The 24,180-nt window shown below is 37.5% G+C and overlaps 1 protein-coding gene across 2 annotated transcripts; it reads left to right on the top strand.

The window, feature by feature from the left end:
• The first annotated feature begins 604 nt into the window (after window positions 1-604).
• Window positions 605-21,751, top strand: TMEM182 (transmembrane protein 182). Of its 2 annotated transcripts, XM_039390569.1 has the most exons (5): window positions 605-779; window positions 1,169-1,264; window positions 2,577-2,675; window positions 11,210-11,347; window positions 20,769-21,751. In XM_039390569.1, the coding sequence occupies exons 1-5, from the start codon at window positions 635-637 to the stop codon at window positions 20,990-20,992; spliced, it is 702 nt and encodes a 233-aa protein (XP_039246503.1). In that variant the 5' UTR covers window positions 605-634; the 3' UTR covers window positions 20,993-21,751. The 2 variants fall into 2 exon arrangements, with proteins under 2 accessions (XP_039246503.1, XP_027573947.2); XM_027718146.2 differs by lacking the exon at window positions 605-779 and having other exon boundaries at window positions 1,125-1,264.
• The last annotated feature ends 2,429 nt before the right edge of the window (window positions 21,752-24,180 follow it).

The following is a 24,180-nucleotide window of genomic DNA, read 5'->3' as shown; positions in this document are numbered from 1 at the left end:
AATAGTTAGGATTTTTCAAAGGTATCTCTGCAATTTGGCTACCATGTTTTAAAAAACCTCAGCCTTCATTTTGTAATGTGGCTTCTAGTAACTTCCAAAGTGTTGCAGGTGTTTCCTTCCCTGCTAGCAGCTAAGGAAGCATTCACCACCAGGCCTGAGCTTTGGAAGTCCTTGCTCCTAGTATGTGCTCAGCAATGCAGTTCATGTAGATGGACAGAGCCATTGCAACTCCATCTCCGCTGATGTTGGTGCACCAGCTGCAATAATATTTCAAGTCAATCCCTGATTAGTTAGGGGAAGGTCAGCTATTTCTGACTGGCCTCGCCCAGACAGAGAAACAGAGTGAAGCTCTGCCATCAGTGTCCTAAAATAGAAGGCCCTTTTCATCTGTCAGACTTGAGTCAGCCACATGGAACACAAATTCAGAGGCACAAATCGACTCACAGGGCATTGGGAAGAAGGGCACAGACAGAAAGTCAAGTGAAGAGAAACTTTTTCTGATATGAGCTGTATTCTCCAAACAACTTTTTAGTCACTTTCACAATATTTTATTTTTTCCTTTACTGCCAACCTCACAAGTAATTAAGCTTTTTTTTTTTAATATAAAATAAAAAACCAAACCCAAACTTTGATAATGAAACTGAGTGTGGGGATATTTTTTGGAGGCTTCTTTGCAGCTCTGGGGGTTCTGCTTTTTTTGGTGGCGTTTGGAACTGATTATTGGCTTCTTGCTACAGAAATAGGAACGTGTTCAGAAGCACCTGAAGATACTGGGGTTAGTATGGACTTTTTTACTTATAACAATAATTATATATATAGGTTTCTTGGATGTGTTTATATTCTAAGAATTTACTTCTGTATAAACTTTTGAATATACTAATTTTGACCACTGGGAGTCTTACAAGCCTATTTCAAAACCTCTTGAAATCAGTTGTAATCACCTCTAAAATGACTTTTTCTTTTGTGATACTGCTTTTGCAATAGGATATCCTTTCAAAAAAAGTATGTCTGTTTAGATATGCTATAGCTGATCTACATGCACACAGGTGTGTGTCATTATTATGGTTTTTGTTACCTCAACATCTAATTCAGGTTGAACTTACTTCTTTCAGCCATTCAAATATTACATGATAATGGATTTCTTTTTTTTTTCTTCCCCTGTAGGGAGTGAAGGCCACTTTCCATCATGAAGGTTTCTTCTGGAGATGCTGGTTTAGTGGAAATGTAGGAGATAATAATGCCAGCATGTGGAATTTCTGGTATAGTAAGTAAATTTTTCTTTTTACATTATCTACAGTAGTTTGTTCTCAAAATTGTTAGGGTTTGGTGGTGTTTCTTTTTTTTTTCTATATTGTGAATCGCTGGATTTCATATGGCTTCTTTGGTGATCAGTTTCTTCAGCTACCCTAAAATAAATTCTTGACGCACACTTTTGTAATCTGTACTAAAGGAAACCCCAGGACCAAATGATACAAGTTTAACTATCAAATTACGCTGTGATTGTTATGGCTGCTCTGTTAACCTGAGTCCATTCTTATCTACACAGTCTCTTGCCACTAACTGTTAAACAGATAGTTTTCTTCTGTTATGTAGGGAAAAAAGAGCTTAGTGGTTATTGGGAACTATGAATTTTTGCTTGGAGAATTTCTCCATCAGGTTCTACAAGTGGGTTAAGGAAGGAATGTGAAAATGGTGTAGGACACACCATCTCCAGATGACCCTTTGCTTTCTTTCACTACATGCCAAGATTCTGGAAGATCGGATAGTATTTTACAACCAAAATCCCCCATGAAGAAATCAAACAAAACTTCTTTTCCTGTCTTACACTCCCTCTGAGATAGAGAGCTCCCTCTCTTTATTGCAAGATTTCCATAATCCTTGTGAAAAGCAGGTGCCATCATACAAATTTGATTTTAATAAACCATATTTTGTAAAATATATTGCTTACTCTTTGGTGGAAAATGTAATATTCCTGTAGTTAATTTCCCCTTGTTATTTATCTGGAGAATTCTGTGGTCAAAAATCTGAAATTTAAATGTGGTTTAAGTTATAGTCAGCTTTTATCTTTAACTAGAAAGAAGGTGATGCTTTTATAAATATTTAATATAAAGGGTGAAATTACCCTTTTCTGGGGGATATTAATTCCATAGACCAAACTCATATTTGTGGACACTGTACACTTTCTGAAGATGCTTGATACTTTCATTGTCCTTTCACAAGAGAACAGTAATTTCCTGAATTTTTTTTTTGTGGGACATGTGGTAATGAGATGAACATAATTAACCCTCAAAAGAGAAAGGTACCTATGGCTACAAAAGCGTACATATGCAGAACATATAAATTGCAGTGTAACCTTCAGCGTGGCTAATTTACCATTCCCATAGTACAAATCTGTGTTGCTCTTTAAGGAATATCCTTGTTTGGATAACAAGGCTCATATCTCTTACCAAATCAAATCCACTGAAAGCTGTTGCCTAGGAAAGAACCTATGAAACTCAGTTTGCCCATTTGAAGAACAGACATAAAGTATTGTTGAGGCAGTAAAATATTAATCTTCAGCTTTCTTTCATTTTTAGCTAACCAATCACCTTCTAAGAATTGTACACATGCTTACCTGTCACCATTTCCTCTTCTCCGAGATGAACACAACTCAACTTCCTATGACTCTGCAATCAGTAAGTATTGTTTTTGGTGCAAATGGATACAATGTCTATAGTTTCAAGAAAACAATTTGGATGCTTCAGAATAAAACAGCCATCACTCCACGCAGTTTAATTAACAGAGTTTTGGTGTTTCATACTTCTCATAATTTTACAACATACATATTTAAGCCACTATTTAACAAATCACTTAAATGAATGCTTAGCTTGATGGCAGAATTGAGGTAATTTCTAAAAAAACCCCATTTCTTTTCTAGTGCTTTTTTCTCTGACATATTAAGTATCTTGCTTGGGCTGAATGCATTAAACAAGTACTTCTTGTCATGTATTTCAGTAAAACTGTTTAGGTGGCTTTTTCTGTTAAATAAATAATCATGTGGAAATATATTGCATTTTTACTGTATGAGGAAGGAGGAACAGGGCCTTCATGCTGTCTAAGTTTATTCAACTAAGTCAAATATATGTCACTGAGAAAATCTAGCGCTGTAACAGAGAAACATATAAATAGATACATGTGAAAGATATACAATAATTGAAAACCTTATGTTTGAATAATGCCTGGAAAGCTCTGTTTTTACAAAACTTAGGAGCTACTTAAAAATATTGGGCACATTTCATCAGATCGAGAGCTTTATGCAAATATATTTGAAGTTAGTCACTTCTGATACCTATTTCATATGACTTTTCAAACAGTCATTCTGTGTGGATGCTATATGTCTCTGACCTTGCTAAGTGACCCCTTCCTGTCCTGAAGCTATAATTATGCTTTTGATATCTTTGAAGTGATTTTAGAATCCAATTTTTTATGCTGCAGACATGAAAAAGAAAATAAATGGGAATTATAATTGTTCTGTTAGTCTTAAAAAACTGTGAACTGTTTGTCAAGGAAGAATTCAGACCTCACCATTCAGAGATCTAACCTGTAACTTTACAGGGCATCTAGAACAGTTTATCTTTTCATTTGAAAGTGACAGAGTCATCAGCTCCTAATAGTCTACGCAGAGTTTGTATTCCACTGTTCACTCATACATTCACAAAGGTTCCTCAAATTATATTGCGTGATTACACAGAAGTGGACAAACAAAGAAAAAGGAAAGGAGAAGGAATATCATCAAAAGTTTAATTAATTTTAGTTAATGTTTACCAAAAGAACCACTGCTCAAATATAATTTTCCTATCTATATTTCATATTAGAAGATTAAAAATAGGCAGAATTGTACTATAGATGCTGGCCCAGGTAGAGTATATTCAGAGCCATTCCTGCTATATAAATAGATACAGTTGGATTGCTTTCAAGCTCATTAAAACTGAAGAGGGTTTGGGGTTTTTTATGCCTACAGTTAATTTTCAGCATCCAAGCTGAGTTATTTACTAGAGCAGGTATGCTTATTCAAGAGTCTTTCACAACTTTTTATGAAGAAGTTTATTCATCAGCTCTTCTGTTAGGTCAAAACTGTTTCTCCTTTAGTCTAGTTTGACAGTCAGTCCTGCATGTGGTATTTGGCAAACAAGTTTTTAAAACCTCGCTGCAACTGCAGTGGCTAAATTAAGAAATGGTAGAAGGTTATCTTCTTCTTCTTGACTCACAATAGAGGAAATACTTCTCTGTAAAGCCAGTGGCAAAAGGCCTTGGTTTGATTTCATGAAGAAGAAGACGATTTCATCAATGATTTGTATATCCAATTGTCCACATCAGCTAAACATAGAATAAAAAGGCACTACCAAAAGGTTGAGGTTATTGTCCCTTTTTTCAGTTCTACTACTGTTTCTTGGTACATGTTTCATGGCTCATAGTTTTCTTGACATATTCACTTTTGGGGATGATAAAAAACCCAAATCTCCCCCACAAGTTTATCATTGTGTTTTTAGTCAAGTCCTATTTTAATTAGGAGTAGATAAGAAGAAATATTCTCTCATGTGAAAAATAATTCACATTCTCTTTCATAGAAAAACAAACAGCTGAATAAAAAGCTTTAAACTTCATTAGAAAAATCAAACATGTATATGCAACATATTTTCTAAAAATCTCTAACTTTCTGTTAACAGGTTTGTTAGTTTCTGAGGAAGCAAATGTGTGTGACTTCTTTTACAGACTGTTTGGCTTAAGAGACTTTGGGACCCTTTCAGAGGAATTTCAATTTAACTGCAGTTCCCTAGTGGAAACACAAGCGTGGCTTGTTGTTGGAGTGCCGTGTCACCATCCAGTTAGAAGAGCTCAGGCAAAGAGAAGTTGCTTGAGGAACATAAAATCTCTAATCATCGTTGAGTGCAGTGTCTGGACCAGTTTCTCTATTGACATAACTCCTTTGGCTTTAGTATTAGTAGGAATTTGGCTTAGAGCTTTTCTGGGCCAGAATTCAAAACTGCCTCATCTATCCTGTTTTAGCTTATTTACATCTTTTTCTATGTTCAATTTATGACGTTCATGTGATAGTTCCCAAAAGACTGAGGACCTTGAATTTTAGTGTTACAGTTTAGTATTACTAAACATACCACGGCATAGTGTATGTCTTACAGATCTTTAGAACAAAGGGTTGGTTCATCCTGATGTACAAACCTAGACTATGAGCTCTTGGTGTGAAGAATTATGGCCTTAAACAGAAAAGTAAAGACAGAAAAGCCTAAAGTGATGCTTATACTGGAGATTTGAATGCATGTATCAGATTTCTTTTAACTATTACCGTTAAATGCATGATCACCTTCAAGGGGTTATATAGCATGGCTTTGAAATTGCAGCTTGCTATATCTTTTAATCATGGTTATAATGTTTTTGTTCATTTACTAGTTTTGTTAAGTATCTTGACAGAGTGGGGAGGACTTCACCTAGCTGTCGTGTAAGGTGTGGTCGAAAGCTGTGTGAAGCATCATTTATCGTTAATGTGCTTAAAGAAATTTGTAGGCCATGACATTTATCTTAGCCTGAAACAGGCATCTAAGTGAGCTCAGGGGAAGCCTGACTAGTGACATTCTGTAATGGTACAGAGGTTTATAGTGACAACTATTACAGTGTGCAGTTCTTAAGTTGACTTAGCACTTCATTGTGTTGCTAGCAGATTTATTTATATGATTCACAAACATAAGGGCAACAGACTACAACCTAGGAATAAAAAAATTAAATTAGACCGTACAATTAAAGTGCCACAGTAGCAACCTCTACATTCTAACATAAACATAAATTTGTATAATCGTAACAAGATTAGTTACCCCGTCAGGCTATTTTGAAAACATAATAGTATACTACTTAAATATTAATTCATTGTTAACTAGATTCATGCATGATATCATGTAATTAGATTAGTTAATACGGAGGACTATCACACTTTTCTGAAACTCTTTTACTATAGGGCAATACTAGGCCTGTTTTTGAAAAATGTGCTAAGTCCTTACTCGTGGAAATAGTCCCACTGGCCTATTGAGAGATTATTCCTAAGAAAAAGAAAAGAAAAATATAGCACCTAGTCACTAAGTCATTAATTTTATTTTTGAGAGGATTTTTTTCAACTTAATTTGGAAATAAACAATAGTTCCTTAGCTGTTGTAAGTCTCCCCAGTGCCTTCTGAAGCTAAAGTGGAAGCAATTTAATGGGGCAGCACTGACACATTAGTTTAATACTCTAATTTGTAACTGCTAATACTTTTTTTCCTAACTATTAGTATCTTATTTTGTCCATTACTGGGCATATTGCCAGCATTTGAAGTAGTGTCTAATATAATGTATAATACACAATATTTGTAGGACTAAAGAGAAATTCTGATTCAGCAGCTTTTAAATTTAAAATGGTGAGATCAAATTTGTTGGCAGGTTTATTAATGGTTTGAAATTAACATAAAGAAATCTAGAAAATATCAGCAATGAAATAAAAAAAAAAAATAAAAAATTGTACAAGTGAAATGTTAGCAGTAGTCTATTTCTGTGTGGAAAAAATTCTGTTATGTAATATAGTCATATAATTGCCCGTGAGAGATACGGTACATTTAGGAAGGGAGAGCTCTCTGGCCACCAAGCATCAATAAAATAAGAAGTATTTAAGAAAGCAATGTATCCATATTGTGAATATTGTATTCATTTTACTGTTAAAGTTATTGAAACGAGTGTCAGTACTAAGAGATAGTAAAGGGTATCAAATGGAGCTGAGAAGGGTCTTGCAAGGCTTACTGTGTTGCCAGGTGTGTCTCTTGTGGTGCTGCTGAGATCCGTGGTCTCAATTACAGTTGTTTATCTGCAGAGATGTTCCTGATTGAGAGCAGTTCAGGTGTTTCACCTTTCACTGTACTTTATATTTGGTGGCAATACTCTTGTCAAAAGCATTTTGATATCTGTTACATTAAATAGAGAGGAAAAAAGAAGACATTCTAAAATACAATCCACAGTCAGATCACAAGATTGTTCCCTTTGGGACGTGAGCTTGTGGGTGATAATTCAAGGCAACTTTTCCAAGTAATTTTGCCTCTCCTTAGTAATGTCTGTGTGGCACTGCAGTCACACATGCTTCAAAAGGTTTTGTAGTGCTTAATAATCTGTATTGATATTAAATTCAATATTAAGTGGCTGGTTGTTTTTTTTTTTTTTTTTTGATAAGCCACAGAAAATATATGGACTGATGGCTGAGTTTTGAAAACACTTGAAGCCAGCAAGGGCAATAAAATACCTGATGTGGTTTCATGAGGCTGATGTTAGCATCTGCAATAGCAGAAGGGTGTTGCTTTGTGTCTTTATCTATTCTGTTTCTGAATAACCATTATGGAGCTTCAGAGGTGTGCATGACTGCTACACAAGAAGTGTGTATTGTAGGTGACACAGCTCTGTAACTTTGTCAAATATATTATTGCTTCTCTTTCATATCATGCACCAGTAACATTTTAAAATATGATTCTGTGACTTCAGTTTGTAACCAATTATGGAATCTACTGTACTAAAAAGAGAAGCTTTTTTGATAATTTTAATAATTTAATATAATTTTAAATAATTTAATATAATTGAATTTAATATAATTAAAATAATTTTGATTTTTTTTTTTTTTTATAATTTTCAATTTCTCCAAAATTTGGTCCCTAGCTCAAATCCAGATACTTCTTCTAGTTTTCAAATAATGCAAAAGTCTCTGGAGGGACTTAAATTAGGTTCTTTAGAGAGAAAAGCAAGTAGCAAGGGAAAACTACAGATCAGGCAATTTTTGAGGAATATGTTGCAACCGTAATGTTCCCATACAGGTGCAATAGTACAGAGCTCAAAAAAAAAGTATATTGTGTGTATTCCTGTTTTCTACTAGGCATTATTTTTTGTTTGTAGGCCTGTGTGTCATTTCCAAGGCAAATGTTGTACTCAACAAAGGGGCAGGTCACCAAGACAAGTTACAAAACCTTCTGTTTAGCACTCTTACATCACAGAGCAGTGGTATCTAAGATTTCAAACACTGTGGATATGTTTACTTTGGACTCTGCAATAGTGTTTGTATTTTATTTCTTCTGTTGTAGGAAATACTTGGAATAATTAATGTATTTGAGGTAGGTGACTCTAATATAATCTGTGAAATACCTGGAAGAGACAAGGGTACTCCTTGTCATCTGGACCAGAACATGGGCTATCTTATGAAGTACTGCAGTGTGATTTGAAATGGTGCAAACTTGTATTAACACTTTTTATAGGTCCACTGAACCATTATTTCTTGAAACAGACTGTTGGGATCATGGTGTCAGCCCTCTTCATGGGATATAAAGAAGCATAATTCAAAGCAGCATCTTCTGTTGCATTTTGTCTGTCAGGGTTCACCTCAATCTCAGAGCAGCAAAGTCTTTGACTTGAAGAGTAATTTCCTTCTTAGGAAGGTTTAATTTCAACCACTTCTTTTGTGTTTGTCTGTAGATGCCAGCTAAGCAAAATGACAGCAGTAGGCCTGACTCATAATTTTGAATGATTAGCCCTTTAGGAAGTGATCTTGCCCATCTAGGTAGAGAAGATGGGAAATTTGATCTGAGCAAAAATGATCAGAGTATAAAATAAGTGAAGCCATCTTTGCAGAAACATGTCTGCTTTTTAACTCCCTTACAAAAGTCTAAATGCTCGTAGGGTGTTTCTTCAGACCTGTGCCACAAGTTATTCAAATGGCTTACTGCCTTTCAAATTAGAGGGGGCTCTCTTTTGCTTGAAAAGTCACAGATTTTTGATCAGACTTTGTGCAGGTCAACTACACTATATTTTTTAATTGATGTTTAATGACAGTTTGCTTGATAAGCAAGTATTAGGATAATCAGAATTTATCCATGATTCTCTAGAGTAAATAATTATTTCTAGAGAAATAGAATGGAAGCTGTTATATTTCACATATAATGCATAAAATAGTTACACTGTTGGAGCAGAAAAACAGCTTTTCTCTTGTATAGTTTCAGGGAGGTTTAAACAAATTTTCATCAGTTACATTTGTACTCCTTCTGTGATCTGTTTCTAAGAACATTTGAGTATCAAATCAAGCTTTTCTCATAAAATGTCACTGAAAGCAGACTTCAAAGCTTCCTGTATGAAGAGCAGATAATGAAAGTGGATGCTGATTTTGTAATGCTGGAGAATCTTGTGTCCTCATCCATTCAGAAAATAGAAACACTGCTGCATGACTTATGCGACTGACCATAATAATATCAAAGAAAGCTTTGTCAAGGTCCATTTTGGCCAATGTGTCCTATTATATAGCATGACTTTGAAGTACCTTGGGCCATCCATGTAAAAGAGTTGGGTGGTTATAGACTGATTTAGTGAGATTAGGCTTTAAACGAGGAGGTAATGTCCCATGGACTTGGGGACTGCAGTGAAGCTTATCAAAGTAGCCCCATGAGTAAAATAATATGAAATTGCTTCAGAAACCCAAGACTGAAGGACTTGAGAGATTTACCTCTCTAGGTCTCCATTCACTGTCTATTTGCATTAAGTGAATCATTTAACTATGTGTTTAACTTTAAACAGGTGCCTAAACCCCATAAGAGGTAGAGTACTTAAAGTAAAATTCACACTTAACTGCTTTGCTGAGCCATAGCCTTATTTCTTACCTACTATTCCCATAGTTTTTTGTTTATATGGAGTGAAAACTTGTATTGGATATGAACCAAAACACAATTTTAACCCTTCTGCCAGCTACTTTCAGATGCATTCCTCCTTTATATGCCCAAATCTGCTGTGGCATCAGTGTGGCAGAAAATTATGTCTCTGAATGTTTGCCTGGATTAAAAAGGATGCTATTTGAAAAGTATGGCTAATGCAATATGGTGAACATGATCTAGCTAATACATTTAATAGGGTGATGGTGAGTACTTTAACAAGAGTTAAGCTAGTCGAGTTAAAAACAGTAGGGTTTTTTTGGAACACATTAGTGGGAAATGTGATCTGCTAATATCTAGTGTACCTTCAGATTTCAGATGAGAGCAAACCCAAATTATTCCAGAATAGCTGTCTTTAACAAGCTGTATGAATTTGAAACTTTCAGGATATGAACCAGTATAATAGCTGCTTGGTTGTGTTTTGCCATAATAGTAAGTAGGTGCTGTCAGATGATAAGTGGCAGTTTCTTTTGTGATTCACTTTTCCTGACTTGCCAGCTGGCTTACATACTTTCCCTCAGTTGGGTGGAAATGTTTTTCACTGACTGAATTGTCAGTGCTTCAAGATTTTCAGATCTGACGATGAAGATCCTTACAACTCCTAATTTTACTAATGGGTTGTGTTAATGTACCAATTTTTAAATTCATGGGAGAAATTTATGTCACTCTTGTAGCATTTGTAAAATGATGACTTTGTTAAATGGATGTGCAATTAACCAGCTAAAAACTAATTGTTAGAAAGACTCTTTTGGCCAGAATATGTCACAAAACTCTCAGCTCATTTATCACCAGCTGCATTCATTAATTCAGCACTGCTTGGCACTGTCTAACAGGGGCTTCTGAAACATAACATTTTAAATCTAATAAAATCCAAAGATTTTAGAGAAGAAATAGGCTGGTTTAAAACATTTAACTGTTTTTCAGCAATGCTATTTACATTTTTCAGTTTCTCCCTGCTCCTGCTTTAGGTTTCTGTCTACTGAATTTGACTATACATAAGGAGTATTATCCAGTTGTAAATTGTAGAGAACTTATGGATTCTTATTGGTGATATAGTCCGAACACTAAGAATGTCAAGATGTTGCAGCTCTCTGCTTCTCCCAGACAATTTTGGTGAAATATCAGTCCAGTCATTTATCCCAAAGAATCACTGCTACAGCTTTGGTGTACCATTTTTGAAAGAGTGTAAATTTGGTCAAGTTGCTATCTTACAAGATACTGTTAAATAATCATTAGATGGATTTCATTCATGGTAGCTTACAACCTATTTTCCATGATCATCAGATAAGGACTGGCATTCAAACCTAATTTGGGCCACATGATATATAATGATTATGAAAAATAAAATAAATGTTTCATTTGTTAACAAAGCAAGTGATAAGACAAGGGGAAAAAAATCTTGTTAGCTAATTTGGATAAGTTCTAAAAAGCATTGTAATTTTTTTCCTTCTCCTTTTCTCCAGTTTATCGAGGTTTCTGGACAGTTCTTATGCTCCTGGGAGTGCTCACTATTGTGATGGCTAGTTTCTTCATCATCTGTGCAGCTCCTTTTGCCAGTCACGTTCTATACAAAGCAGGAGGAGGCTTTTTCATCATTGCTGGTGGGTATACTGTTTGCTGAGTCAATTAAAGAATAGAAAGGATGAGTTATTTCTTCCCTTTTCCTTGACCAAAAATCATATTAATCATGGTTAAAAGAAAAAAAAGCATATGCTTCTGTCCTTTGGCTTGTGGAGCGCCCACCTTGGAGACAATTCTTTCCACAGTTATTTAGTCATGAAGCTGTTCTAAAAGCTATTTTTGGGTTAAGATTAAAAAAAAATCCAGGACAAATAATGAAATTACACTGCAATTTTAATCTACTTTTTCTAATCAAGGAAAAGAATACATATTTAGGGATGTTACCTCATAGGATTCTCAAGGGCTTTAGCTAAAGAGAGGGGTTTGTCTTTTATCAGTGATGTGAAAGATGATCATAGTGGATTCTGAGGAAGCTGGGGGACAGAGCACATTCACATGACCAATATAGGAGAAATGTTTTGGATGTGATAGGAGTAAATAAAATAGTTGTCATATTGTAAGTGGTTGATAATAAAATAGTTGTCGTATGAGTAAGTAGGAGCTCTAAGCCTCTCTGAATGAAAGATAACAAGTAAGTGAATTCCCTCCTTCCTCATAACCCACATGAACTGTGGAGGATGCACCCTCCCAGGATTCAGCTGATATGGGCAGCTCTCTGGCATGCTTTTGGTTAACCTTGAAAAGTCTGTGATGTCACACTGGTGTGTAAGATATAGTTGTATAGGATGTAAATGATAGTACGTGCTCCATCAGTGTTCTCCTTTGCTTAAAGCCTGGTGAGAGGCAGCCCTGTGAGAACACAGTATGTTACAGGGTAGAGCCACCTGTATCAGGACCAAAAGGCCTGAGCTCTCTTTCTGCTTCTCTGCTGACCTGCTGACTTTGCTTACCCACTGCACCTCACAGCTCTTCATATGCAACTAGTGATCATTATTCCTTTCTAAAGGACTCTCAGTGAAGTTTGGGAAGTATTTTAGCTGAAGAAAATCCTGCATACTTGCATTTGATCCCTTGAGAATTGCTCCTCCATGCTTTTAAAAGACATGCAAAAAACATTCATAGTCTGATGGAAATCCTAAGATATTTCAATGCATTTTGTCACTAATTTGCAGGGCAAGAGCCCATGCGAGTCCTGCTCTTTCTCTGCATTTGTAATGCATAAAAAACCTCAGCTGTCACTAGAAAGTAGCAGAGGCTGTTTGAGGGGGAAAGGGCACTTGAAAGATGCCAGGAACTGACGGGCAGAGGTGCAAAACGATGTGTGTCTTCAACACTCTGGGTCAGTTAATCTGCCCTCATTTAGGGGAAAGTTAGATCCTCAAGTCTGCAGTAGCCTCCCTCTGCTTCCCTAGGAGGCTTGCAAGAGGCAATAACATTTATTGGCAGTAAAAATAGCAGGTGTATAAGAAGTTCCCCCAGCTGGGGATTCATTTCATACTGAAAGAGGGGCCTAATTGGATCAGATGAATGCGCTATGGAGGAACCCTTACACCCCTCTTCCCTTTACTGAGGGAATCTGGAGAGACTATATCTTTAGCTGTGTGAAGTTAAGTGAGCTTTATTATCCCAGTGTGTGACCTTGGGTCTGTGTCTTTGCCCCTCACCCTTTGTCCCTGTAGAGCAGATGTTCTTTAAGGGAAATCCTGATTTTTTTTACTCTCTCTATATGTAGTATCCTTCAACTTCAGGACTGTTCTCAATCAGGGCTTCAGAGAAGAGCTATGTTATTTTTACTATTACCATTACCATTACTATTGCTGTTGTTGAAAAGCAAAGATCTTTAGCAAAATCCTGCTATGATTTGGTAAAAAGTGGTGATGGCAGCAGAATATAGGACCCTTTCAGCTTGCTCCAGGCCTTATGGCTTGAGTAGGGGCACATGGTTCCCAACCGAGGTCTTCTGCACCTACTCCCAGTCCCACCAGTAGGGCACGACTGCTTGGGGAAGGTACTTACTATAAATATCATCATCCTATCCAACACTTCAGATCACCTACAAAAACACTAAAAAGAAGTTTGTTGCTTTCATCTCTTCTCACAGATACTGCCCATAGCCAAGGAGAGAGTTTATTTATACCATGAATTAAAAATCATGCTTGTTGGTGTGACCATACTGACATAAGAAGTTCTTACAAATAATTTGAATTTTCAGTAGTTAAAGCTATGTCCTGTGGGATGTTTTGGGCAACAACTTACTTTCCTGGGGTGTTACTGTTCAACGGCCCATCACGTGAAATGGAGAGTAAGAGGTATGACCTCTTACTCTCAGACCCTCTTACTCTCAGACCCTCTCAGACCCAAAGGTATGACAGCATGAAATTGCTATCTCTCTTTCTCTCCCAGTAAAAATTTCTCACAATAGGAGGAATAGTTATTATCTTAAATCCGGGATAACATGGGGACAGAGCAAGATAAGGTAGAATACGATGCAGAAGAGGAGTGTTTTAGCCTGCCTTTAGAAGTCAGGACAGTGTGCTCTATTGTGTCCCTGCTGCCCTGACCCCTTCCTCTACCCATCTCCTTCAGGACTAGAGAGTCTGTTTGTTTACTGCCTGCCAAAGAAAAACAGGGTATGGAAGGGGAGAGTGATGAGAAGTGGTGCATATTTACCACTCATACAAACATGTGATCAGGATGCAGACAGGGTATGCATCTACTTAAAGACAGACCTAACAGCAAAATGAAAAGATGTAATGTGACTTAGATTATAGGTGAAGTTAGAGTTCTTCCAAGACAGAAACCAGCAGATTGATTTGAAGAAAAAAAGGAATTATATACATTGTTTTGAAAGAGCCTGGATGCTGTCTTACTGCAAAGTTCAAGCATCTGTTATACTGGAGAGAATAATCTTCTGAGAATGAAACTAGACAAGATGGTTTTTCTGTGGAAGTTAGGAAGATGATAGGAAGATCATTCATTTTCCTGCTTACAAATCATTAAAAGAAGTTAGATGAAATAGATTTAATACCTGTTGTTGGACTGAAATATCTTTATCCTTCTGCAACCTTAACTGACAACTTAGGCAGCAGATAAAAGCTCTGCCTCAACTGAAGAGTACTTGTAGTGTGGTCTGCTGTGATGCCTTAGGGTTCTGGAAGCAGCTGAAGATATTATTGGGAATGAGATTCACGCCAACTGTTCAGCCATCTGAAGGCTGTTTTGTATGAACCAACTGCTTAAATTTCTATTGTCAATAGTAAGAAACACTCAGAGGGACACCTCACCTTATTTGTGATAAGGCAGATAGACTTGCCTTTTAGAGGAACCTATGGAAGAAGCCTAAACAGAGATCTTGAGTGACACAAATAAATTTAGGTTGGAAAGGACCTCTTGTGGCAATCAAGTCTGACCTCACGTTTACAGCAGGGCTGGCTTCAAAGTTAGATCAGGCAGCTCAGAGCCTTATCCAGTCAAGATTTTAAAATCTCCAATAATTGACGTTCCACAGCACCTTTGGGCACTTGTCGCAGATTAATCAACTTCATTGTGAAAAATGTTTTCTTTTTTCCTTGTTTTCACCTAAAATTGTCCTTGATGCAGTTTGTGACCATTGTGTCTCATCCTTTCAAGTCTGCAAGTCTCTGAAAAGTCCGTCCCCATCTTCTCTATAACTTTATTTAGAAAGATGAAGACTGGGTTCTTCTCTAGACTAAAATTCCCCAGCTCACTCAGCCTCTTCTCATTCTCCATCCCCCTAACCATTCTGATAGTCATCACCTCAGTTTATCAGTACCTCTCTTTCACCAGGGGTCCCCAAACTGGACATAGTTTTCCATATACAATATCACAACTGTTGAATAAAGGGAAATAATAGTATTTTCAAACCTGATGATGGTGTTTTTGCTAATGTGGCTCTGTATGAGATTAATTTTTATTTTTGTCAGACCTCATTCTTGTCCTTTAAGAAAGCATTCTTGTCCTTTAAGAAAGCTGCCTGTGAGGAGCAACCGGTTCTTCTGGGCATCCTTTGCCCTTCAGGGCAGTCTCTCTTGGGATCCTGCCTACCAGTTCCCTACACAGACTGAAGTCTGTTCTCCTAAGTTCTGGGTCTTTAATCTCTTACCTTCCATGTTCTTCCTAGGACACTAAACTTTGCCATTCCATGACCATTATAACCGCAACTAACACCATCTATCATCTTCCTGACCCATTTTTTCTTATTTGTGAGTAGCAGATCCAGCAAAGCACTTCTATTTAGTTGGTCTGTTCCACAGCTCTTTCAAAAAGTTTTCCTTGATGTAGTCCAGCTACCTATCTCCTGGATTGCCTGCTCTCTGCAATGTTGCTCTTCTAGAAGATATTGGGGTGAGTCCCTCATGAGAACCAGAAATCATAATTATTTTTCCAGTCCACTTTATCTTCTTCATTAGGTGGCCTGTAGGAGATGCTCACCATGACAGCACCCTTTTATCCAACTTATTGATCTTAACCCATGAGCTCCTCTTACTTAGAAGATCCCTATCCATTCAAGATATTTATTTCTGCAGACTGCAGCCATCCCACCCCATTTTAAATGTTCATATCTCAAAGAGGGTCCTGTAGTCACAGAAGCCAAAGCCCTGCTTGTGACATTAGCTACAAAGCCAGGAGCTGATGCACAGCGTATAGCAACTTTTGTATAGCTTTTACCCTTTGGGCAATAGGTTTGAGATCATCATCACCTGGGTCCTGGACCCTTACCTCTCATCATCAAAGCCCTATAACTGCCCACTGACATTCTCTCTGACAGCATCACTGGTGCCCAGGTGGATGAACTGCAAAGAGGTCAGAGAACCTTGGAAGCTTCTTCACAGTGTTGTATATCTGGGCTCCAGGAAAACAACAAACCTACCATCAGAACAGTTCTGATGTCTGACCTGTGGAAGAGTCACACACCTGCCTTTTCCTAATTCTGATCTTTAAGAAAGGCTGCTCACTTCTCTTATGAGTGGTGTAGATAAACTATGACAAATGGAGCAGAACACAAAATTATTTGGTTCAGCTTTCCCTATTATTCGTTGTAACCTCATAAACCACTTGAGGCTGCAGGTGAAACTACAGCTGCTATACCTGTGGGGGAAAAGTGTATATCAGTTCAATGATATCACAGTTCAAGTGCTGCCTTTGCAGCCTCACCTTCATGTCTTCAACATCAGAGGCTGGTCCAAGAGCAGCTACAGTACTGCAAACTGCAAGAAGCCTTATAGTTACTTCAAAGGTCATAGGAAAAGAAGAGAAAGTGGCCATAAAATAATCACAGCAGCCTTCAATAAAGTCCATAATTACCTTGCATCTCTTTCTGCCTGTGTGGTGGTAAAAACTGTCCTAATGTACTGACGTCAACAAGCAATATTCCAGGATGTGCACAGAGCATTACAGAATCACACCCTGGTGAAGAAGCAAGATTAGAAGTACGACTTCTACTTCCAGCCAAAAGAGTGAAAAATGGCTGATACTTTAATTGTATATCCTAGATGAGGACAAAAATCTGTCTTCAGAGACATATGTCAACTCCTATAACTCTTAAATGGGATCCTCTGTATGTGCTTTGGTCTTTTTAAATAAAGATCACAAAAGGCCAAGGTAGGTGGTAGAGTCTGAAATAAGGACAGGAACAGAAAAATGCAATTGAAAAAAAAAATACATACACACACACACATACAAGTTTTCCTCAAGTGAGATAAAGAGTTTTAAACTTCTAGGCACAAGTAAAAAGCTCACATCATTCTTTCCAGCACCTGTTGTCTTCTTGTCTGCATAGTAAAAGATTCATGCCACAAACAGCCATTCACCACTGACAAGTGAAAGGCATTTCTACGTGGGAAGAATCAGTACCAAAGGCCAGCAAACTGCTTCTTGAATTCACAGACATTTCTAAAGGTTCTGTATTCTTTCTCCTCTACAAAATGCACAAGTATTTGTTTGAAAGAAATTCAAAAGAATGAATGCAAAAGACAGAAAAGTGTGACCTCAGAGAAGTCCCATGTCTTATCACACTGCACAGAGCTGTGTATCAAACATGTTTATAAAAAAAAAGAAAAAGAAAAATGGAAAAAAAAGAAAGAAAAAGGAGTAGTAGGGAAGTATTTATGTGTCTTAATCTCTCTCAGACATATTTCATGTTATGTGAGTAATTTTCCCCGTCATTCCTGATTCATACAACTGCTGTTTCATTTTATATTCACTAAGAGGCAAGGGCAAAAGGATTCCCGCACACTATGCAAAAGGTCTAAATGCCAAAAATGTAGAAATACATAATAGCACACATTTTTCCTAAAAATATTTGCTTCATTGAATTTTGGAGTTTTTTAAAGTCTCATTACTTTTGTGTTGGCTTTGAGAGTTCATGACATTCCCAATAGATAGTCAGTGCAAGACTGCAGGAACAGATTTCTCAGAATAAATATATATTCACTAAACTCCTGTCTAAGTGCTTAACCCTTGTGAAATCATAACTCTGTGAAAATTAGACAAAAGGAGCACTAATGAATAAAATACTGTTGGAGACAACAGGACATGGCCAGTTTTTACTTAGCCTGATTCTACTGTTCAAGATATTTCTTGAACACACTAAGTAATACACCTACTAATTAGTCTCCATTAGCAGGCAGTGAGAACACTTAAATACCCCTTTAGTGCCCTAATTAGCCAAAAGGATTTACATGCTCTTCCTCTCTTTTTCTTCTCTTTTAAAGAAGGACATTTATCTCTGCTTGATATACTTTTCTTCTGCAAATTTCCATACCCAACAATTTGCCACTCACCGGTATAACAGCTTGCTGGGAAATCACACCCGGTGGATGTTAGCTTCCCTGAAGTTGTTCTACCACGTATGGTAGCACAGTGTGGCAGCATTGGCCTGCCGTTTTGCCCCTACATAGTGTTGGCTCTAGTTTAATCACTAAGGTGTTTCTTCAGACTGCCAGAAAAGCAAGGGATGCCCATTTCGAGATTAAAGCACCTCTGACACAGTCTTGTTTTAATGGCAGATGTTTCCAACTAAGTGGCCTACTTAACTTTGTTTCTGCCCAGGGTGCTAGAGGGCATTCCAGATGTTCAAGGCCTGGTTATACTTACCTGCTGCTATAATAAGGGAATATGCACCACTACTTTTTGTTATTATTGTTTTGGACTAAGTTTTCCCCAACAAAGAGAATAAATAGAGGACAAATTTGAAAATGCATAGGCACAGCCAGCTGAAGAGGTAAATTCCGATGTTTGTATGGATTTTGCCAGGTTATTAATGTATCTTTCCAAATCTTTGGGCTACATTGTTTCTGTGTGTGTTCAAGTTTTGAAACCTTGAGCAAAATCCATGTATCTAATAACTCCATTTATGAATTTGGCCCTGAATCTTTTTACTTTTTAAATCAAAAGTTACTAACTGTGTTTGGTTCTAATTTTCTTATATTGCCTACGTTATCTGTTATCATTAGACATTCTGTTCTACGAATCTTCTGCTCAATTTGAATTGTATTTGGAGAGTCTTCAATTTAATTTCTCATTCTTCATGTCTGGCTGGCCCTAAGGTGATCTTTCTCTCTGATTGTTTCACCGATTTTGTGTTTAATACAAGTGCAGTACTAAATTCCATCAAAATTCAGTTTTACTTAGGTAAAATACTTTCAAAATTGAATTTATGCCTTTTAGAGTTGAGTGTTGGGTTTTTTTTTTTCAAACTTAGTTAGAAATTTGAGCCCTAGCAAAAAATATAATCCCAGAAGCGTATTTCACAGAGAGAAAATGTGTCTGCCTCCTTCTTTATTTAGTTTTTCTACTTTTCTTTCAGCCTCCTAAAAATTGCAGATCCTTTGGAAATTTCAGTTATGTTTTGATTATGCCTCATGTTAACTACTTCAGCTCTTTTTTTGGTGGGCTTCAAAAGATAGTGTTTACAAGCATTGAGTCATGAGCTCTCGTCTGTCAGATGTTCAGGATATATGTAAAGCTATTACATTTTGACCATAAAGCACCAACAAGAAGGTCACCAGATCACCAAGTTAAGCTGCTGCATCTAACCCGTCTAGTTTTATCTGAGTCAAATGAGAGAGTGAGGACAAGAGCTGCTCCCTGCTAAATGGGCAGAAAGGGCAGAGAAAGGAGGTTGTGAGGCAGTATCTCAGGCTGGGAATGGGGAAAGGCAACCATCAAAGTTTACCAGGACACGTGGGTCTGGAGCAAAATGCCTGGCCATGAGTGCTTACAAGTTGTATTTCTGGATTTTGCCACAAATGTCACATTTGTTCAAGGTTGCATTGCAAGTATTTAGGAGGATGGTGAAGAGATCACAAATACCTTTAACTTATACTCTGCAGCTCTACAGCCTTTAGACTCAAGTTTGGCAGTTCAGTGTTCCCAGGACTATACACTGGCTTGTGGTTTTAATGAGGCACCTAAATATCCTGGGATAAAAACATGATGGGGTTGTGTCCCTCAAACATTTTAATGTTGGAATAGATAGTCCTGCTGCTGTAACTGTGCTGGGACAGCTGGAACTCCCAGAGCAAATGGATACACACTGGAGCATGCAAAAAATTTAGACTTGTGCCCTCAGTTTTCCAGCAAATGTTTTGCTGGAACATGTGCGCTACAAGCTTGCATTTCTCAAGTGTCCACATTCCTCTAGAGTGAAATGAAATATTAGGAATGCAACTGATACTTTGGAAAGCACTTTCTTCTTATATCTCCTTCTGGTATATAGAAACAAGGAGATTAACAAAGTTTGTAAGGACAAGTGCTCCTATTACTATCATGTGTAAACAATCCAGAGGAGTAGTTGGGAAAAGGCTGTGAATTATGTGGTGGATTAATTACAGGAAACTGTTGTACAAAATTTGAGATTAATACTAATAACCTGCTCCATAGCTATTATTTAATTATTGTTGGTCTTTTTTTTCCTATAACAAGAGCTTTTTTCTAAATGTGGATGATTTTGGATTAAAGACATTTGAATTTTTCTGCAAAATATTTGAGTAGAATACTCTGGAGGTTGCAAGTTCCAAACAAAGCCCTTTTTATAAGAATAAAGATGCAAATGCAGAGAGGGGAAGATGGTAGAAAAATTTCCCACTCCTTTCCAAAAGACTCATAAAAACAGTGTCAGAGTTTGGGAAGTAAAAGTAGATATTTTTTCTCAGATTGTCCCATCCCATTCCCCCTCCCTCCTCCGCTTTGATCCCTGAATTCAAACCAGTAAATAGCTGCCTGAATTTTGCCTTAAAGTCTGCCTACCAAAACCAGATATCTCCATTTGGAGATATGGAAGTGTGCCTTTCAGTGCAAATCAGAAGCAAGATGGAGGTAGTGGCAGTTAGAGGAAGCCAAAGGCAAAAATTGTCCAGTGGTGGCTGACTGTGCCTTGCAGACAGGGCCTCAAGCACTGGTGGATTTTTAGGTATTACAGTAAATGCACCCATCATCTGTTTCACACTATATTGTTAAAACCTGGTGTTTCTTTTCCAGGTGTCTTGTTTTCGCTGGTAGTCGTGATGTATGTCATCTGGGTCCAGGCCATGGCTGATCTGGAAAACTACACAAGCATGAAAAAAATGGATTGCCCAGACTTTGCTGTTTATGTACGTTATGGCTGGTCTTTTATGCTGGCTCCTATAGGAGTATTTTTTGCTTTATTAGCAGGAATGCTGTTCTTATTGGTAGGGCGTCACATTTATTTACATTCAGACTAGTTGTACACTGCTGAAGGGAATACAGGAATACTTGTGAAACTTCGTGACGAGTGTAAGCTGGAACACAATTTTATACATTATTACCATTATGGCAATCGTAAGTATGCAGGCAGACTTCTGGAAGTTCTTCTATTGCTTGTTTAAGGGTAAAAGATACAAAACTCACTACAGGAAGAAGCCACCTCTAGTCCCAACTAGTTGTTTTTAATTCTTTAGCAAGTACACATGTGGTTCTCCAGACTGTACTATTCGCAGCATTTTTGTAGGTTTGCAAACAGAAAAAGGCAGAAATTTTTTGCAAATAAAAGCCCAACATGAAGTGACCCAAATCAAGATTTTATGCATTTATCTTTTAACATTTACTTTGTGCTTCTGTTTGTTGAGATGGCACAAAGTAGAGGAGAAGGTAAGCATTCAAATACAGGAATTCATTCTACCTCCTCTCCTATTTTCCACTAATTGCCTTAGCTTTAATGGAAGAAAAGATGTCTGCACTTTATAAAAATAGAGTGCAGATCCATGAGAAGAGGACATAAGAGAAGACAATTGCTGTGAATGTGTAAAAGCTTAACTGCTTCCATTACCCATTTCTCTTTTCTGTATACATTTGAAAGCTGTATACTTCTGTATTCTGAAGTCCATATATGTTGCATGACTCTGTAAGCCAAAATGCTGTAGTACAATCACTAGCTGCAGTTATGCAAAAATTGTATTTTGAATTACAGCATTAAGAATTTAATTAAGTTTTAACCCTTTTATTTTTCCTGGTTGTGTAAAATTACTTTTTTATTAAAAAAGGTTTATTGTCAAGACAATATCTGGGACATGAAAATGTGTGTCTTATGCAGCCTTCATTTTCCCAAATTTTAAAAGTCTGCATTGTAGACCAAATCCAACTTGCCTACTAGGCTTCCTAAGGAAAGCAATGAGCCTAGCCAAGACGGTGGGAGAGGTGGATTTGGTTCTATATTGTAGGAGCGGCTGTTTCTCTGTGTGTTTATGTGTGTGCGTGCACATGTGTTTGGAAGAAGGGATAAGGATGAGACTGTATGCATGGTATAGAAAAGATGGGGTTGAGTTTTAACAGTGGGGAAACTTTGTCTGGCATTGGGCCCAAGCTGAAATTAAATCCATCTGAGAGTGTGCTGGTTTTCACTTTGTAACTCAGTGCAGAATAGTTGGGGACTGATGGGGAAAAGTAAAGGCTGCATGTTGGTTTCTTCTATTTTGTAAGCCTTAATTCCACAGCTGTTATGAATACTAAAAGCATCGCTAAAAGGCAAGAAAGGAATGCCCATATAGAAGATGTGGTGGGCCAGATTGGATGTTACTTCTATTTTTGAGCTTTTGTGGTTGGAAGCTTTCCAGCCTTTCCTGCTACTTATTTATTTTTCCATCATCAAGATTAGCTTTATATATTTTAGAACAGGAAGACAACGAGGGTGGGAGGTAGGGAATCTGGGAGGTTTAGAATAATTACCAAATCACAAAAATATTTTTATTGGCAGCTAACACAGTGTTTTTAATTATTGTGTCAGAGAGTAAGATAGATGAATTTTAAGCAAATATTCATAAGCATATATCTGAGGTCCACATAAATGATAGCCATCCAGAGAACATTAGGGTTACACCATAATGCCATTGGTTAGTTAGGAAATGCTGAAATTAACCCTGGCCCTTGTGCATATGGTATTATATTCATGCCCTTAATTACACAATCACATACCGTTTCTCAAATAATACAATCTGTTGGTATTTACCCTCTTTACAGTCTAGGATACTCACTGGTAATTGTGAAGGTAAATTCAATAATCAAGAGTTATTGACTAGGTATCCCTCCCAAATCCTGTCTGCTTCTCTGCAGGGGAGAGTCATTCTGCACAAGAGCTTAGAGGGGGCAATACGCTTGAGCCACTTTCTTGCAGCTTTTGGAAGCTGGAGGAATTGAGTGGTGCCTCAGAGCTGGACCTCTTCCAGCAAACCTAACCATGTGTGCAGCAGCAACTAATAAACTCTGCAAGGAATGAGCCAAAGGCTCCCGTGGCGCCCTTAATTCAGCCCATGTGCATCTTCAGAACTCTCTCCATTATGCAGCTAAATTAGTTGCACTTTCGTGTGCAAGAGGTCCTCTCTTGGAGGCAATGCTTTGGGTCAGACCGTGGATGTAATGGCCATTGAAGATTTGAGGTGTTTCTGAGGATTTCCTTAGAAACGTCCAGAAGCCTTCCTGGCATCAGTAAAAATTGCTTGAGTCCTCATTAATTCTTCACTCAGACTCACACTTTGGCAGTGGTCTGTAGCTCTATCCATTTGCTTTAGTTGGATTCCATCTTCTCTTAGTAGCAGAACTGAAAGTCAGGTTCCTTCTGAAAAGGTGGGGAAGGTTGCTTGCTCCCTCCAAAACATATATGTAGGTAAGCACATGATATGTAATAGGTAGTCACTGCAGACCAGGGAGTAGCGTTGAGGATGGTGGAGAGGCATTTCTCTATGGACTAAAACCACAGTCTAACTCTTGTTCTTCTGATTTCATTAAAGAAATGCGTGCAGGGGAATGAGTTTGTAAGAACTCATGGAAGACAGACCAGCTAAGGAGACTCGCTCTATGGCATTCTTCCAGATATGCTTTTGTCTAGAAAGTCCTTGGCAGCGATGCAGGGATTGTCATGAGAGCTGTGTAAAATATTGTAAAGGGGATTAAATACTGTAATCAAAATATTCTGTGAAGTTGGTGAAAGACATGTGTTCCCCACAAATCCATAGGAGTTTGTGTTTTGTTGTTTTTTTGTTTGGTTGGTTTTGGTTTTGGGTTTTCTTTTTTGGTTGGTTTGTTGCCTTTTTTTTTTTTTTAATAATTGCCTCTCTGGCTTAATAGCTTGTGATCATATTGGAAGAAAAGAGATTTATTTTTTCTAAGAAATGTGTTTGAAAAAGTGATGGCAAAAGGAGCAAGAGTAAATAAGAAACATTTTCTGATTACTTTCCATCTTACAATCATCTGCTTGTCCAGTGCAAACATGGCAAGGACTGTGACTGCCCACAAAGGAGGCAGTGAGAAAACGAGTAGAGGAAGGTGAGAAAGGAGGGAGAAAAAGGCAGGTGAATGTCCCTCTTTGATGCCCTCTGCCAGCCCACTGTGCAGCTGTTGTGGATTCCTGGGGGATGCACTGTCACAACGTGGTGAAGGC

This window comes from Pipra filicauda, unplaced genomic scaffold (genome assembly GCF_003945595.2).
Source record: "Pipra filicauda isolate LSUMZ 115617 unplaced genomic scaffold, ASM394559v2 scaffold83_size3615187_pilon, whole genome shotgun sequence".
Taxonomy (NCBI): domain Eukaryota; kingdom Metazoa; phylum Chordata; class Aves; order Passeriformes; family Pipridae; genus Pipra; species Pipra filicauda.
This window is presented reverse-complemented; position numbering and strand designations above follow the sequence as displayed.